Genomic DNA, 16,800 nt, shown 5'->3' with positions numbered 1-16,800 from the left:
AACAAACCAAAATGTCAGGGTGAAAATGAAAGTATGAAGTAAGCAGTTGCCACCTAACAGAATGTACTTGCCACATGGGCTCAATTGAAAGTGGCAAATAGTGAAGGCAATATCATATGAACACACACACACCCTATTATTGTCAAACCATAAATGTGGCAACTAAACACATTGGCTTCATTTGAAAAATGTACAGATCATAATGCACTTAAAACAAAATTTTGAAGTTGCCATGTTAGCACAAGATAGTACGAAGAAAGGCACAAATCTTCCACTGCACAAACATATAATGTGGCATCTCACACCCTGTCCTCATACAAAAATGAGTTGCCATGTGTTCAAAGGCAAAATGTGCTAGGTTGAAATTGCCATGTTAAAATGCAAAACAATTCAAAAAGAGTTGAAAACATCTACTGAATAACCTGTAATGGCAATTCACACACTAACCTCATATTAAAAATGAGTTGCCATTTAATACGGCCAAATATGTTCAAATATCACAAGTCAGCATGGCAAAACACAAAATTGGGTCTATAGTACAGTGAATTTGCCACATTATCTTGCCTACATCATGGCAACAGCCATAGTGTGTTCACAGAAATACTTGCCACATGGAAAGCATATTTGTGGCAACCGACACAGTTGATCAGGAAATTAGTTGCCATCCAGTGCACGTAGTTGCTGAAACTGCCATGACTACCTATTTACTACACTTTATCATGCCTACAGCATGGCAACAGCCATAGCATGTGCACAAAATTAGTTGCCACATGGAAAACATATTTGTGGCAACTGTCACAGATGATCAGGAAATTAGTTGCCATACAGTGCAGATAGTTACTGAAACTACCATGTCTGCCTTCATACTGCACTTTGAAAAACAGCAACCTAGATCTAGGGTTCATTGGCAACTATCATAACCTGAAATTCATCAACAAAAAACTTCTTGCACAGATCGCAAATAGCATTTCGAGACAATACATAACTAACAGATAGAAAAATGCCAGCTCAGTCCCAAGGCAGAACCAGGATGTGGCTGCAGATAGGCTGAACCACACCGGCATGACCGCCACCGCGGCGGCGACGAAACTGCTCAATGCCGCCAAAAACGGCAAGCACAAGACTCCGCCGCCGGCGGGAATGCCGGCGCATCGCGAATCCGACTGAATCTCGATGAATATCGAGCGGAACATCGACCACGGAGGAGAGGGGAGAAATGCAGGCAAGGAATTTAAGTGTGGGAAGGAGCATTACCTTCAATCTGCAGGTACTCCGGCAAAGACGCTCCGGTCCGGAGAGTCCCACCAACGGCCGCGAATGCCGTCGACTCTTCCGCCTCCACCGTCGCCTCCGCCGCCGCCTTCTCCTCTCGCCTTCTCTTCCAATCGATTGAACTGCAGGGTGGGTTGTGCGAGTAATGAAGTGGAGGGTAAATGGAACCGTGAGGGGAGGGGGGGCGAAGTGCGCGACGTGGTTGACAGCAACCGCAGTCGGGCGTGGCGTGAGGGCGCAAAGCAGTTCCGCCGCACACCCTCGAGTGGCAACCGTTGACCGCGGGAAGGCAACCGGCGTGTGGGCGAACTCTCTCACACACCACACACGCGACTTGTCCTACGTGGCACACAAAATCAGCCAAAACGTGCCAAGATTCGTGCGGAAACTGTTGAACGGCGATGGATGCGTGTGGTTGAGTTGGCTAACGCCCACACGTGTGGGCGTTAGTGTTTTCGTATTTCTTATATAAGCAGCAACCCATTTGATTAAGGAGTCTCTTCCTTGACACCATTTTCTATTGCGGGTTGTTGAATATATACAGTTTTTGGAAGAGAAAAAAATGGTTGTGTTCGGGTGAGGCCCAGATACAACATCCCACATTTTGTTTTCGAAATCATCTCTACTTAACTACAAAGGTAACCAGTTGAAGGATGCTCATGTTTTTGCTTTGTCACTATAAGCTTGAGAACTTAAACTTCACCGGCATTAGAAAGAAACTTTAGTTATAGTTACATGGGATACGAGGAGGACTGTAGGAGTAACGTGATTCATTTCTGTAGGTTGTGGTTGCAACTTGGATGCAGAGGAATAGTAATTTGGCTGCTAAGGTATCAAGGTAAGGAAAAAGAAATATTGCCCCAGTGTTTATCATTTGTCTGATTAGGGTCATACTGTATTTTAATCCCTTATGAATTTCTATAGCCGTGAATTATATATTCACATGTACGAAGAAACAGTAGATAAAGTTTGTTTCATCCTTTGGGTGTATATTCTGAAGTTCCTGAGTGACAAAGGCTCTTTGAGAAACGGTAAGATTAAGTTTTTTTATCACATAATGCAGGATTATTAAACCCAAACAAATCCAAGCGGTATTTGTCATTTGCTGTAAAGTCATTAAAAACGCCTCCAGGGGAAATGTCAAAGGCTCTTTGAGAAACTTGTGTATTTATCTCTTCTTTACTTGCCTTTAATGACAAACATGATAGTACCCAAATTAATTTCAGGAAGGTACTCCTCAAATAAAAAACAGTTTTTGCATTCACCACATGGAGATCGCATTAACTAAGCGTCGTGAGGCAAGCCATGATGTTCTTCGAAATATGTGGACAATAAGGTTGCTGACTGAGCAATTCTTTTTGCTTCTGTGGTGTCTCAGGGAGGGATATTTCGTGGCCTTGATGATATATGCAAACCAAATTTTGTAGGATTTTTAGAACCCTTTGGAGTGAAAGACGGTAAATGAGGAATGATGTTTAAATAATATTGAGTTTTTCTTTTAATTTTTTTCTTGGTTCAGTTTGGAACCAACCTTCTATGTAGCTGAAATTTTATGTATCATATTAGGTCTGTGTTTGCATTGTGAAAGATTGTCTTATGTTATTTGAACCTTGCCATATCAAGAGTACTTTTTATTTTCTTGTTGTTTGTGAAAACTGACTCTTTTGATGCACATCAGTAGAGCCACAAAACTGTTATTCACCGCTTAGGCATATGAACATGTGAATGAATTGTGAAATGATGCTGGCCAGCTTGTTACTTATAGGCATTGCATGCCATGCATAGTCCTAATTTATATTCCGCATCAACTTGACAGTGTTCTAAGTTACATTCATATTATTTGCATGACATATAATTATCTATCTATTTAGATCCTTAAAGATTGTAAAGTGCAGGTGTACAATCAAGGCTTCATTGTTCTTACCCATAAAAAATGCCTTCATTTTGGCTTGTTTGGTCATAGTTAGTTGGGAAAGGTAAGGTTATGGAAATACTGTTTCTTTTGACAAACCTTGCACTGATAGGGTGGTCATGCATTATTAATTTAATAACATACACAAAGTTTGTCGTCTTTATAAGGAATCAAACAGAGCACATTGAAGCCTCGAAGAAAACATAATATGTAAATTTAGATGTTGAGGTTCTGATTTGATATTCTTACCTTATGTACTATTTTGTTCAGAAAATGTTTTACACTCGCATGTTCGGTCGGAAAGGCCTTGGGCTGCTAGCAGTTAATTTTTAGAGTAGTTTTCTGTATTGATCTGCAATGCCCTAATGATAGGAAATGATTTTTTATCTTATGACTCTTATATATTCATATATTCCTTTAATTTTGTAGAAACTAGAGCAAATTGTGAACTTGTATGTATCATAGAATTTTCTGAAATATGTTTGCGCATATGGCAATATGAAAAGGTAGGGCCATAATGATGGTACACATAGTGGGAGTGGAAGAGAAGCATGTGTCGTCGCCAAAGTCACAGTGGTTGTGGTCATCCACATCCACCGAACAAAGATTGACATGTAGCAAGGTTCGTCTGGCTTCCATTACATGTCGGGCACAGGTTAGTCGCATGCTCCAACAAATTGCGCCGAAGGGCCGAGACGACCATGACCTACTCGCCGATGGCACCGACACAAGCCATAGGAGCATATGTTGCCATGAGAGCAGGGGCAGCCAAACCCGCCATAGTTGGGAGTAGCCAACACCCATCCTTATTAATATTGACAATTTTGAGGCGCAACGAACCAACGCAAATGAGACGGGTGATGGTGATCCTTCTAGACAAAAATGGAGAAGGACAAGATAGATGTTTATCGCGAGACATTCATTATTGCGGTGTTCGGCATGCATGTTCACTACATTCAGATGTTTATCGCGAGACATTCATTATTGCGGTGTTCAGCATGCATGTTCACTACATTCAGACTCGTCCGAAAATCATCGGGTCTTTAGGGCCATCCGGAGTCTCACGTGGAGCCATGTCTGATCAATGCATATATGTCTAATTTCATTGTTTCGTGGCAACGCACTGCCATTAATGTGTGTATAAAGTACTCTAAAATATCAGTGTAAAGATAACCTGGGGATATGGAAAACATTTAACATTCCAACTTAAAATAAGAGATAAAAGCTTTTCTGAATACTGTTTTCTTTTCAATTGAATTTTGAATAAGTGCTCGTAGCAAATTGAGATGCACATCTAGCATCATTTTGGGAGGCCTCATTTGATTTACAGGATTTGCATAGGAATTTTACAGGATCGACACCCTCTAGAATTTTCCCTTAAATTGTTGTTTGATTCGCACTTTCGCAGGATTGCATTCCTCAGAAACCAATCCTATAGGAACTTCTTAGTTCATTTCCACAGGAGAAGCATGACGTTGAACTTCATGGAAAAAATCCTCTCTTTTGGTACACAACGTAGGATTTCAGTGGACAATACATCCTATTCCTGTACGTTTTCTATTCGTACGCTTCCTAAACCCTGTGGATCAAAGGAGCCCTCATGTGATATACACACAGCACACAAAACGTAATTGCATAGTATAACTCGCAAATACAAACACCTCGGTAGAAATGTCAGATTATTCTGCCGTATTCCGTAACTGGTGTGGTTCAAAACTCGAGCAACATAAAGTACAAAAACGTTGCCGAGCGACACAAAGCCCAAGCATCGTGTCCTAATCTTTCATGCCAAGTTTGACAGATTGTCCGACTTGGGTACAAAATTCTACCGTCTGGGAGCCCCTCTTGCTCCAGTTATTGGACAGGAAAAAGATGGGAAAATGAGGCTAAACGTGCCTAATTTATGTCGTCGAATTATTAACATCAAAGGCCACTCGAGTTGTAAGACGAAGAACTGGTGTAGCTTCAAGCCGCAGCCTTCTTGCAGTGGTTCTCCAGCCACTCCATGGTTACACTCTTCGGTCTTTCAAGCGGTAGGCCAAGGGCACGGTCCCAGATGAGCTGTGTAACAAATAATTGATCAAGATTAGCAGATGGAAAACCAAACAAAGAAGCATCTGGAAATTGAAGGGGAGGGCAAACCTGAGATCCAATTCCTATGCTCCTTGAGACACCGAACAAGACAGTGTAATACCTAAAGATCAGACAAGGCATACCCGTTACTAATGCTGAACTAGATTTTCTATTGTACTGTACGTTAAACATATGGCTAGTGAATTGATAATTTAAGCAAGAGAAATTAATATACCGTGCTTCAGTTAATCCGAAGTGGTTGAGCAACACTCCACTGTGAGCATCGACATTGGGCCATGGGTTTTTCACCTGAAAATGCATAGAAGAAAGATTGTGTCCATACCTAGAAAGCTGAAATTAAAGGAGTAATTGTGATTAATCTGGAAACTCGTTACCTTGCCTAACTCAGTGAGGATCGGAGGCACAACTTCATACAACTTGGAGACCTGAAAGGGAACAATAATATATCCCACTGAGACTGTTGAAACTGAAGAGAAACCATGCAGTTAGATCAAGGATTTTAACTAACCAGTTGGAAAAGTGGGTCCTCTGGTAAATATTTCAACGCAAACTCCCTTTGGCACGAGTATCGTGGATCTGTATTACGAAGAACTCCATGACCATAGCCAGGAACAACCTGTGAACGCAACCGGAAGTAATTTAGACCTTTATTTTTAAGTTCAAATGAAGAAAAGTAAAATAAACGAAGAAAGATCAACAGAGAAAAATCATTTTCATAACCAGCCCAGGAGAAAGGAGGATCCAATAGAAGGCAACTATCCTAGATCTATTGTTCAGCATTCAACTAGAATAGTTTAGCAATGCAAACTTCCCATAAACTCATAAGCAATAGTGTTTGCTCATTGAATAGATGTAACTCGTTCTGAGATAAGCTACCTTTCCACTCTTCAGTGTCTTCCATACATATTCCTTAAGTTGGTCGGTTGTAATGTTACTCCCGGTTTCTTCCATTACAGATTTGATCCATAGCAACACTTCCTGCAGTATATGGTGACTATTGTCAGTTCATGCACATCCAAACAGTAAATACACCATTTTAAAATAACAGGAACTTGTGTTTTCTTCTTCTTAACATCATATGCAAAAGCAAGTGGGTAAATAGCACCGCTACAAGGAGTTTTGCAATTTGTTAATATGAATTTATTACGGACAATTTGTTCCAGTAGATCCATTTAGCAAGCACAAGTTAAGCATGATATAGCAGAGAACATCCACTACACATAAAATCAAGCGTACCTGATTAGCCAGGCCGTGCAGTGGCCCAGCCAAACCGTTCAGTGCCGCTGCAAAAGAAAGGTAGGGATCTGACAGAGCACTTCCAACCTGTGATCGAATAAATACCGTTAGTTCTGGATAAACAACAGCTCAGTGGGCGTAGAGGATATAAATAGAAACAAGTAAAACAACCAAAGCACACTAAGCTAGTAGGAACATAAACAGCAACACAGAGAATTGAAAGGCTCTATATGGAACAGCAAAAACAGTCTCTAAATTAGCAGATTACAAAGCTGCTCCACTTCAAGTAGGCTACAACTTGATCTACTACAAGTTTGGAGGCAACCTTATACTTTTACATTTAGAACTATACTTCAAAAAGAGGGAGATCAATTCCACCCTTCTCTTTAAATGATCTCCTTTAAGCTAACCTATTACGACAATGTATTGTGTTTTCCAATGCCTCTCCAACACACACAGATCATAGATTTTCATTGCCTCAAAATACACATATTTTTTTCTAGACGAACAACACATAATCCAGAAGAAAGAAATAAACATGTACTTTTAACCGTGACTATGCATTTAGAAGGAGTAAGGGTACCATCAGCAGATCCGTCAATACCACAACTTTGCGAAGAACTGAATTGAAACCATTGCTTCCAATTATACTCCTAGTTGCTAGTACAACACTACTATGTTTATCCTACAATTGGTGAAGCGACCCTCTCTAGTCACAAGTGTTTGCCTAGGAACCATGATAACTACTTTATCAGACATGCGTCATGGATGATAAATCACAATCACATTCAAGCAGCAGTGATGTATGATGCAACAGTGCATGCCAAACTGTAGTGTACATACGATACGCACAATGATGCAGCCAAATCAAATTTCTGTACTGCAGCCAGCAGTCATGCTTACAATGGTGGGAACACTAACAGGAAAAAATTCAAGATCGATGAAAGGAAGAAAATATTACCAGATGCCCTGTATGAGCACTGACATTCCCGCCTTCATGATCACTGCAAGAAAACAGGTAGTAGTATGAGGGAAAATCAACGTACATCCTTCAGAGATAAATATAGAAACATAAACAAGGATCTACGAAATTACGTGTGAATTGTTATGTATAGGCGCATCAACTCCAGCATTTTTGGGTCATCAAAACCAAGCATGTGTGAAAAATTCGCTGCGTAATCCAGTGTATTATCAGCTGCAATAGCTTTCCCATCCTTGAAAATCCTTCAGAGGACCAGAGCAATAGGATTATTTCAATTGCAGTAGAAAAAATAATACCAAGTGTACTAATTAGGAAAAAACTTAATTGAGCAATAACATGCTCCAGTTAGTGTAGTACTCCCTCTGTAAACAAATATAAGAGCGTTTAGATCACTACGTTACTAAACGTAGTGATCTAAACACTCTTATATTTGTTTACAGAGGGAGTACAAGACAGTGCATCTGATAGAAGAAAAGCTACCTCCGGTAAACATATGAAGCCACTTGTGGAAGCCGAGCAATCAAATTTAAGCAATCTTCGTATGTAGGCTCCCAGAACCTATGCAAAAAAAAGAACACCATAAATGACATGCAAGATCACCATTGAGCAGATGAATAAATTTCAAGGCATTAGAGCTCAAGAATACTTTGTTTTGGGCATTCCCTTGTCGTAAGCCTTTTGAAATTCACTCTCAACCTGAAATAGTGTTAAAATAGAACAGACCAAATTAACTCACTTGGGAGGTCTAAAAGAATTCTGCACACCTTCTGTAGTTTTGATTCTTATTTCTTTCTAATGGCACTTCCCAACTCAGTACACCCAATGCAATGTGTTCTTCATTTCAGAACGGTGATAATTAACAATAACATAAAATACAAAGGGCTTACTTGGAGTGCCATCACTCCTGTGGTAAACTGTGTCATTGGATGAGCAGTAACAGGGAGAGCATCTATCGCCTTGTAGACATAACCTGCATGCAAGTCAATAAGCCGCGTGAGAGGATATCACAATAGAGAAACAGAGCAAATATTTATAAGCAATGCAACTTTACAGAACAGTGTGTCAGTGTCCCTGCCACAAAAATTGTGAAATTGAATATATTCAAGAAACTCAAAACCAACATTTCAAGATTGAGTAACAAAAATCCAAGTTATTCTATCCAAGGAAAACACAAGTTGTCAATGCAGAACATCAATGGATCTGGAACAAATGAATATCTTGTATACTAACTTTTGACTGCTAAATTTCAGTGGAGTTAATAACAGCTTATACTTGCAAACTACTACTCCCTCCGTCCGAAAAAGCTTGTCTTTTGAATGGATGTATCTAGCACCAAGTTAATGCTAGATACATCCATTTGAGGGACAAGCTTGGGACAGGCTTTTTCGGACGGAGGGAGTACCAAACATCAAAAGAGTCAGCAACAGCTTATATTCAGATTCACAAAGAAAGTGGAAGTTCCCCCTCAGCTTTTCCCATTAAACTATACTATACCAGAAATTCAGGACGATGTTTATGTGTACTCACATAATAAAACTTGACTATTTGATAGCAACATGACTTCCTAATCTTTCTGGTCATCTATGACTACATATGAACTCTACAACACTGATACTGAGCAGGGGGGATAAGGGACCTGGAACAGTCGAACGGCTAAGCAACTCCTTTGATAGAGCATCAACTTGCTCCTTGGTTGGCACCTGAAACAAGCAATGACCAATCAGCGCACGCTAAACACTTAAAAGTTTACAAAATAGAGGGAGAACATGGCACACTCAAAATAGACGAAGTCCCATGTATAACAGGGAAGTCAACCAAGACGTTATGTCCTCTACTACATCAATGAACAAATTATACCTCCTATTTTCGAAGGAGCTATTTTCATAGACCACTAAACTAAAAAGGGGTACATGTTTCATAACAAGTCAAACCTTTCCGGTCAAAAGAAGCCAAAGGAGGCCCTCAGGTAAAGGTTCTCCATCTTTAACTGCAGCCGGCAGTACTTTCTGGCACTCTGGAATAGAGAGACCTCTAAATCGAATACCCTGAATAGAAAGCACATAAATTACAGGCATCAACAGAGATATACAGTGATGCATAAATTTAAATATCTCAAACCAAACTAAGAACTAATTCTATCAAAACTCTGCAACGAGGGAGGCATGCTCAAATATAAATCATAAGGGATTATGCTCTTGTCGTCAAGCAAGTTGATGTATAACGAATTAATCAAATTTAAACGTGAACATATATTTTAAACCACTGTGCTATAGTCAATTCTGGAAAGTGATACATATTTCAGCATACAGTGATAGATTAAGCTCAGCTTCGGCACAGAAACTTGACTGGAGATCTCAAGATAATTAAATAATATATTTTCTAACCCACAGAAAATTCCTAGATATACAAGCTAATATTTAATTTGTCTTATTATAGCACCCATAGCACTACAAAGGAGAGCAATAAAAGGATACCTCCTCCGGGTCAAGTAAAGATGTTTCCCAAAGCATTCCAGTCATCCCTCTCATCCCACCAAGGACCTGGAGAAAGACAAGCATTGTTCAGAATTAGGCCGGGCATAGAAACAGAGTTTTTAAAGAAAAATGTTACTAAATGTATACCATGTCCACAGTTATGTTTCCAAGCTGGACCTTTCCATGCTCTGACTTTAGTTTCTTCAAGCGGTCCTGTACCAAAATGCAATCGACATGAAAGAACTTCGAACCAACAGAATTATTCTTTCATGAAAACAAGTGGTTAGAGCGGTGAAGACGGACGAATCAAAGTAGCACCTCTGCAACACATGCTCTGAATATTCTGATTCTGTTTCTTTAAACTCAAGTGCAAAACTGAACTTTGTGAAACTAATAACACTAAGAGCATAATTGGCTAATCTTCTAATTTATTTTCATATCAGGAAGGTAACACAATCTAGTGCAACGCAGGCATAATATATTTGAAACAAGGTAAATTTTTTTGTTCCTAAAGGCGTTAAGGTATTAAATGATAGTTTGCAAACAATTATTATTTGTTAGCATGTTCCACCATGGCATTTGCGAATAAAAGGTGTTCTACACTATTTGGAAGCAGAAACTAAGCATGCTGTGACACAGAATCACATGAACTGACAGGGTTAACACTGGTTGAGCAAATAACAGGGGTTGGTGAAAAGAGAAGATAAGGAATCAGATGCCACGAATACTAACTTTACAAGAGAATGCACGAGTGAGCCACAAACCTGTTGCTCCGGAATCATTTCCTGCAGCTGGGACCTAAGATCCTGCATTTTCAGAAACACGGTCAGCGTCATGTTCAGAACAAATAAAAATCCCCCTCTCAAAAATCTAACCATCAAACAGCACCAGCAGTTTCCAATTCATGGTATCCTATACAAACTCAAGCACAGAACAGAACAGGGAGATTGTTGTCTTACGAGATCGGAAGCGCTCTGCATCTGCAGCCATCTCACACCACCAAGCGTGGTGGCATCCTGCCCCTGCCAACAAAAAAAATTCAGCATTAACAAACGCTTAGAGGGCGCATCCCCACCCAATGCAACCCGGGGGTTCTGACGGATTGACTCACCATACGGGATCGCAGCCTCGAGACCGCGGCGAGGCCCCGGAAGAACGCCATGGCCGGAGCACGCGACTACCACAGCTGCACAGAACACGAACAAGATTCCATCAGACCCTAGGACTTCACCGAACCAACCAAAAATCCAGCAAACGAACCAAAAAAAGAAAATCAGAGCGACCACGAGCACGCCCAGAAAACACATCATAGCATTGGCCCCTAAATTCCTCCAGAATCGAAAACAACAACGGGAAATCGCGCGGAAACGGAGCCGATCCAAAATTCCATCATCCATCAGAAAAAAACACAGGAAAAGCACGGAGCACCTCGCGGGTTCCTAATGGCCGTACGTAAATTCGAAAAAAATCGAGGGATTGCAAGTAGCTGCGGCGCGGCGGATGGATCAGAAGCAACAGGCAGATCAAACGCGCAGAGGGACGCGGCGAATTCGACAGGGAAGTTTCGGAGTACGGGGAGGCTTACGCGTGGGGAAGGGGAAGGTGGGCGGATCGAGAGGGTCGGGGAGGAAGCGGCGAATGCTCGGAGAGGGACGGGAGCCAGCAATTTGGAGTTGCCTTCCCCTAATAAATCGCCGGCTCTTTTTCCTGTCCTTCCGCTGCGACCCCCCCGGGAATGTCTATTTTGCACTCCTCCGCACGTATCGGAACCGGGGATGTGTATTAACCGGTGAGTTTTTTTTTCTCTTTTTCTTTCTTCTAGTGAGTTGACAAAAAAAATTGCAGTACCATTCAACGAGAGGAAGACGAGTTTTATTTTCTGAAAGGAGGAGAGGAAGACGAGTTGGAAACAAGTGGAAGCTGAATTTTAGCTAGTATACTATCTCCGTCTTGAAATAAATGTTGTTGATTTAGTATAATTTTTATATTTATTTTTGAGTGGATTTATTAGGTTATACCAATAAATCAATGACACTTATTTTGAAACAAAAGGAGTAATATAATTTATTTATACACGGTAAGCAGCTTTGAACAAAATGTATTTGTCTATATCATCGCCAACCTCTCATGATCAGAAGCGTCCTTGACTCCCATAAAAAAACGTCCTTGACACTTTCCGAGCAATGATGTACCATCATTTATGTGTGACTAGTTTCCTAAGACCTGCATCCACATTTCATATTTTATTGGTCAATGATGCAGAAGAAGAGTATTCTTTTGAATGCACCTTTTGCCACCAAACAAAGGTTGAGCCACCATAACAGGGACCATTTGACCACGAGAATTTTTCCTTGGGGTTTGGTTATAGTACTAGTAGTTGCGTAAATACATGGAAGCTGCGGGGTGGAAAACATAATATTTGGTTATAGTAGTGTTTAAGAAAGATTTTAAAATCGGTTAGCAGAGACAGCAACCGAATGGGAACGGAAAAATTCTAGGCTTGCTCCGCAAGATGATCAGCAAACGCGCGACGTGCGCCGCGGCATCGTTTTGGGTAAAGCCCAACAGCAGTGTCTGATGATAGTTCTGTGGCCCACTAAATTGGCCTGGGCCTCTCGGGCCCTGGGCCCTATGCTTGCATACGTGACAAATCAGCGGCGTTCCCCCAGAGGACGACGAGAGGAAAGGAAGAGCGAGCGGCGGAGCAGCAGCCATGGCGACCACACTCTCGTTATCTTCTCCCCTCTTCCTCGCCGCTCCGCCCAGAGGTACCCACCTACCTCCGATGACTCCCCTCTCACTGAAGTTCTTGCCGTCCGTCGTACCAACTCTGCCCGCGTAGTGATTCCAAGCTCAAAGCGGTGGCTTCTGTTTGGTTAGGCTGGATAGGGTTTGGGTAGGCCCTGTTTGCTTGGGCACACGCTGCTCATCTGAACTCACAGTAAATTGGAATCTAGTAGAAATGTTTGTTAATTTCGTTGCACAAATACAATGAATTCATGTCTTGCAATATTTGTTTCCTGAATGAATGAAGGCAGTCCAATGTGAGGCACATCCAGTGGCATGACCTTTTTTTTTCTTTTACATCTTCAGCTAGAGGAGGAGTGGTTTCAGCCGGTCCATCATGGAGCACTGCAGATCTTCCGTGCAAGGGACATTTTGCTGGTATGAGGAGACGTGGCCGGAAGCAACAACGAAGCACACCAATAGTATCTCTGGTTAGCTCACAAACATCTTTGTGAAGTACTACCTCTGTTCACAAATATAAGACATTTTGGCAGTTCAATTTTGAACTGCCAAAACATCTTATATTTAGGAGCAGAGGATGTAGTTTACATTTCTCCGTAGTGTACTCTACTTTCAATCTTCTATTTGCATTAATCTGGTAACCTATGTTGTCCTCCCCTTCTTCGTAGTTTGGGAGAAAGACCGCGAAGAAGACCACCAGAGAAACGGTCGTCCCGGACCCAGACTACCGATTACCGATCGCTATACTTGGTGAGCTCCGGAGGTAGTAAGTGTATAGAACATCTCTGTTTTCTGGAAATGTACTTCTATGCCAAACTGAAAAAAGATATATGGTGTCTGTTAGCACGGTAATATGTCCATCCATTAACCGCTATTTTGTCGAAATACAGGGATATCTGGTGTGTTTGCATATGCAGACAATCTTCTTGCGGCTGCACCTGTAGGCCTACTGGGGCTGCTTCTCTTGTTTCAGGCCAGTCTACCCTGACTTGCTCTGCTTTTAGACTATCTGTTTGAGTTATAGCTGAAAAACATGTACGATTGTACTATATTCTATGAGTTTTTTGGTCTACAGTGCATATGTAACTAAACAGTGAAAAGTCATGGATCATCCATACTATCACAGTTCTCGAAAAAAAACTAGTATACTATCGCTGTCCGCGGAAAACACTCAAATCTATAAGTAACCTCATTTCAGCTCAAATCGGGTTATTCACTGAGAACATATTGAGCTCCACCATCATCAGATTGACACTGATTTTTCGTCCCTACTCAACATTGCCAACATATTCCACTGAAAGAAACCACTGTCAGAATTTGCTATTCATGCTGCTCTAAAAGCGAGGGGCAGTTATACTGATAAATCAGAGAAACTAACTTATCCTGGTCATTTCTTAGGTATGATTTATTTCTATGTTCATGCTGAAACTGATGTATTCACTTCTTTTTTTGCAGACTACTAGAGTTAGGTTCGTCTTTGATGATGATTCCCTGGTTAGTGCACTCTACTTTCCAGTGTAAACTAAATAAGTAGGACTATTTCAAACTACTTATGTGAATGTCTTCCAAAACTGGCTGCTCAATTATACTTAAGCACTTTGTCTATGTGACAGGAATATGCACAAAACATGTATAAAATTGTTGGTTGTAAGTCTGGAAAATGCTCACTGCAAAGCTAAGTAAATCTGTTATGTACAAGATGCCATTCTACTAGTCACTTGTTGGATATCGCGTTGGGTCTTAGTACTAGCTGAAGCATTAATATTTCTTCTTGAACGATGCTTCTCCTTTCCATAACATAAGGATTTCATTCTGTCAATACTCAGTTGTTGCAGATGATACTATACTATACATGTTTCTCATCTCAAACTTCATAAGTTTGTATTATATAGGAAGTGAAAGTGGGCAATCAGCTGCAGGAGTCAGGCGAAAACGTATTTGTTGGTGGCAAGAACCGTTGGAAGTAAGCATACTTCATATGCTCTGTACCAAGGACTGCACTGTCTTGTCCAGTTAATCTATCTTGTTGTGGTAAAAGCTTTACGGTATTTTCTAATGATTGCACGCGTTGCATAGGTACTCAACATTTGTGAACTGGGAACTATGGTGGCCGCAATTTCCTATCCTAGTGTACTTCAAAGAGACCCAAACAAAACCCGAAGGCCAAATTCATTTCTTCCCAGTGATTTTCGTAAGTCCACTGGTTAACCGTAAGCTCAGCAGCTTCATCCTTACATACTGGGTTTAATTCATTGTCGCAACACAGAACGGCCGACAACTCTATGATATCATGGTAGAGCGTGCTGGACCGTCGGAAACAAGTGGGCCTGGTCCTTGAGACAGACGACGAGTTGTGCTAAGTTCCAGGAGCCAAAATCAATGGTGTCTTCACTAAGCGTGTTAACAGCCCTTGAAAATCTCCATGCATGATTTGAAGAAAGTACTTGAATGTATGTATTCTGTGTTTTGAAATATAGTATCCTACTCCTTGAAAACAAAAGATGTACAATAAGCATGTTAAAGTTGATACGTGAGATAATGATGTAAGAGCATCTCCAATAGAGTTGGTAAACTCATGTCCAATCCCTACGAAGTGTTAGAGATATATTTGGGATACATGTATTTGGTAGTCTAGGATTTGTAATCCGTCTCCTGCCTTATCTCCAGGAGAGGCTTCTGTCCTTCAAGTCTTGTACTCAATATATACTCAACCCTCGGGGCTCAGTAATACATCCATCATACTCCACCAATTCTCTCTCCCTCTTCATACTCATCTTTGGCGATCAAAGTCTGTATCAGTAAACCCAACCACTCCGTGCTGGAGAGCCTAACCGATCCAACCCTAGCCGCCGCCTGACACTTCCGCCCTGCGCGCCGTCCCTGGGGGCCTCGTCTACAAAGTGTCAAAGTGCCCAAAAAAGAAAATGCCCCAATGGCTTACATTACATGTCCCGTTTGCTACCCCTGTTTTCTTTAGGACATGGCCTAAAAATTATCTCTCATACTCATCTTTGGCGATCAAAGTCCGTATTAGTAAACCTAACCGCTCCGTGCTGGAGAGCCAATTGCAATGCCATCACCGCCTTTGAGGCGCCACGTCTAGCCCTCCTGCCGCCATTGGGGCCCTGAGGACGGCGCTGCCACGACACGTGCCAATGCCTTGGCCAAGGAGGAGTAGGCAACGCTTGCCAGGCCATTCCTACCTCTGAGGCCGAGGCACGAAAAAGGAATTTGATTGGGATTCCCCCTCTGATGAGCTCTTGGACAAGCAGGATGACTAGTTTAGCATCTGGAGAGTTTGAACTATCTATGTTAGTTTAGCATCGAGTTTGAACTAACTATGTTGGGTTATCGTGGACTTTATTTCATATTCGTGCCGTTCAGAACTACTATATTCGATTTCTGTAATGCATGTTCAAAGATATTTGAGCCATTTAATATGGTGAAACATGAAAATTCTTTGCCGTGGAGAAGCAAAGTACAAAGAGAGATTGAGGGAAGGTACGCATTAGGTAACCAAATTATAGGTCATCTGGTGGATAGAGTAAAATGATTCCTATAGTGTTCTTCTTCCTATAGTAAAAAGTGCTTTTAGATCACCAAATTTACAAACTCTACTGGATATGCTCTAATGCAACCTCATCAACATGGTGTTTTTACTCACCCTTGCAAAACATTGTTGCGTTTATCTACACATATGCTTTGTTGAATCGTGTCATGTTTAATAGTCACTTCAAATTTTTGTTGGGAGAGGAAAGGGGTTTACATTCAGAAATGAACTCTTTGTGGTCATGCTTCACTGCATCGCCAAGCCGCCAATACACAAACCCGATAAAAGCACTTGTGCCTGCGCCCACTAATGTAGTATTGCTTGTGGTAATGTGGAGGAAAAAGAAGAGAGTGCCAAGTGTTCTCAATGAAGATTGAACTTGTATAATAAAACAATGTTGTCAATGCACGACTTGTGTCAATCCTGTAACGAGGGTATATGTAATAAAAACGAGGGGGTGAGGGCAATAGAAGGGTCCCGCTAATGAGCTCCAACAAGACTAATGCGATCAGAGACACGATTTACCCTAGTT

General features: G+C 41.3%; 2 protein-coding genes across 2 annotated transcripts; one reads left to right on the top strand and one right to left on the bottom strand.

Annotated features, from left to right (window-relative positions):
• Positions 1 to 4,807: 4,807 nt before the first annotated feature.
• Positions 4,808 to 11,712, bottom strand: LOC123136754 (citrate synthase 4, mitochondrial). Its single transcript, XM_044556244.1, has 20 exons — positions 11,556 to 11,712; positions 11,082 to 11,156; positions 10,930 to 10,992; positions 10,735 to 10,776; positions 10,118 to 10,183; positions 9,971 to 10,036; positions 9,428 to 9,541; positions 9,133 to 9,196; positions 8,384 to 8,466; positions 8,143 to 8,192; positions 7,977 to 8,054; positions 7,610 to 7,738; positions 7,476 to 7,518; positions 6,515 to 6,601; positions 6,155 to 6,256; positions 5,787 to 5,894; positions 5,653 to 5,703; positions 5,493 to 5,566; positions 5,327 to 5,378; positions 4,808 to 5,245 (listed from the first exon to the last, which is right to left on the bottom strand). Exons 2-20 carry the CDS (start codon positions 11,130 to 11,132, stop codon positions 5,150 to 5,152), a joined length of 1,419 nt encoding a protein of 472 aa, XP_044412179.1. The 5' UTR covers positions 11,133 to 11,156; positions 11,556 to 11,712; the 3' UTR covers positions 4,808 to 5,149.
• An 868-nt stretch (positions 11,713 to 12,580) lies between these two features.
• LOC123136753 (uncharacterized) lies at positions 12,581 to 15,464 on the top strand. The gene is made up of 8 exons (XM_044556243.1): positions 12,581 to 12,738; positions 13,064 to 13,188; positions 13,387 to 13,468; positions 13,609 to 13,691; positions 14,174 to 14,212; positions 14,611 to 14,681; positions 14,795 to 14,909; positions 14,985 to 15,464. Exons 1-8 carry the CDS (start codon positions 12,684 to 12,686, stop codon positions 15,054 to 15,056), a joined length of 642 nt encoding a protein of 213 aa, XP_044412178.1. The 5' UTR covers positions 12,581 to 12,683; the 3' UTR covers positions 15,057 to 15,464.
• The last annotated feature ends 1,336 nt before the right edge of the window (positions 15,465 to 16,800 follow it).

Source organism: Triticum aestivum, chromosome 6B (assembly GCF_018294505.1).
Source record: "Triticum aestivum cultivar Chinese Spring chromosome 6B, IWGSC CS RefSeq v2.1, whole genome shotgun sequence".
Lineage (NCBI taxonomy): Eukaryota > Viridiplantae > Streptophyta > Magnoliopsida > Poales > Poaceae > Triticum > Triticum aestivum.
The sequence above is the reverse complement of the archived record's forward strand: the minus strand, read 5'-3'. Positions and strand labels throughout refer to the sequence as shown.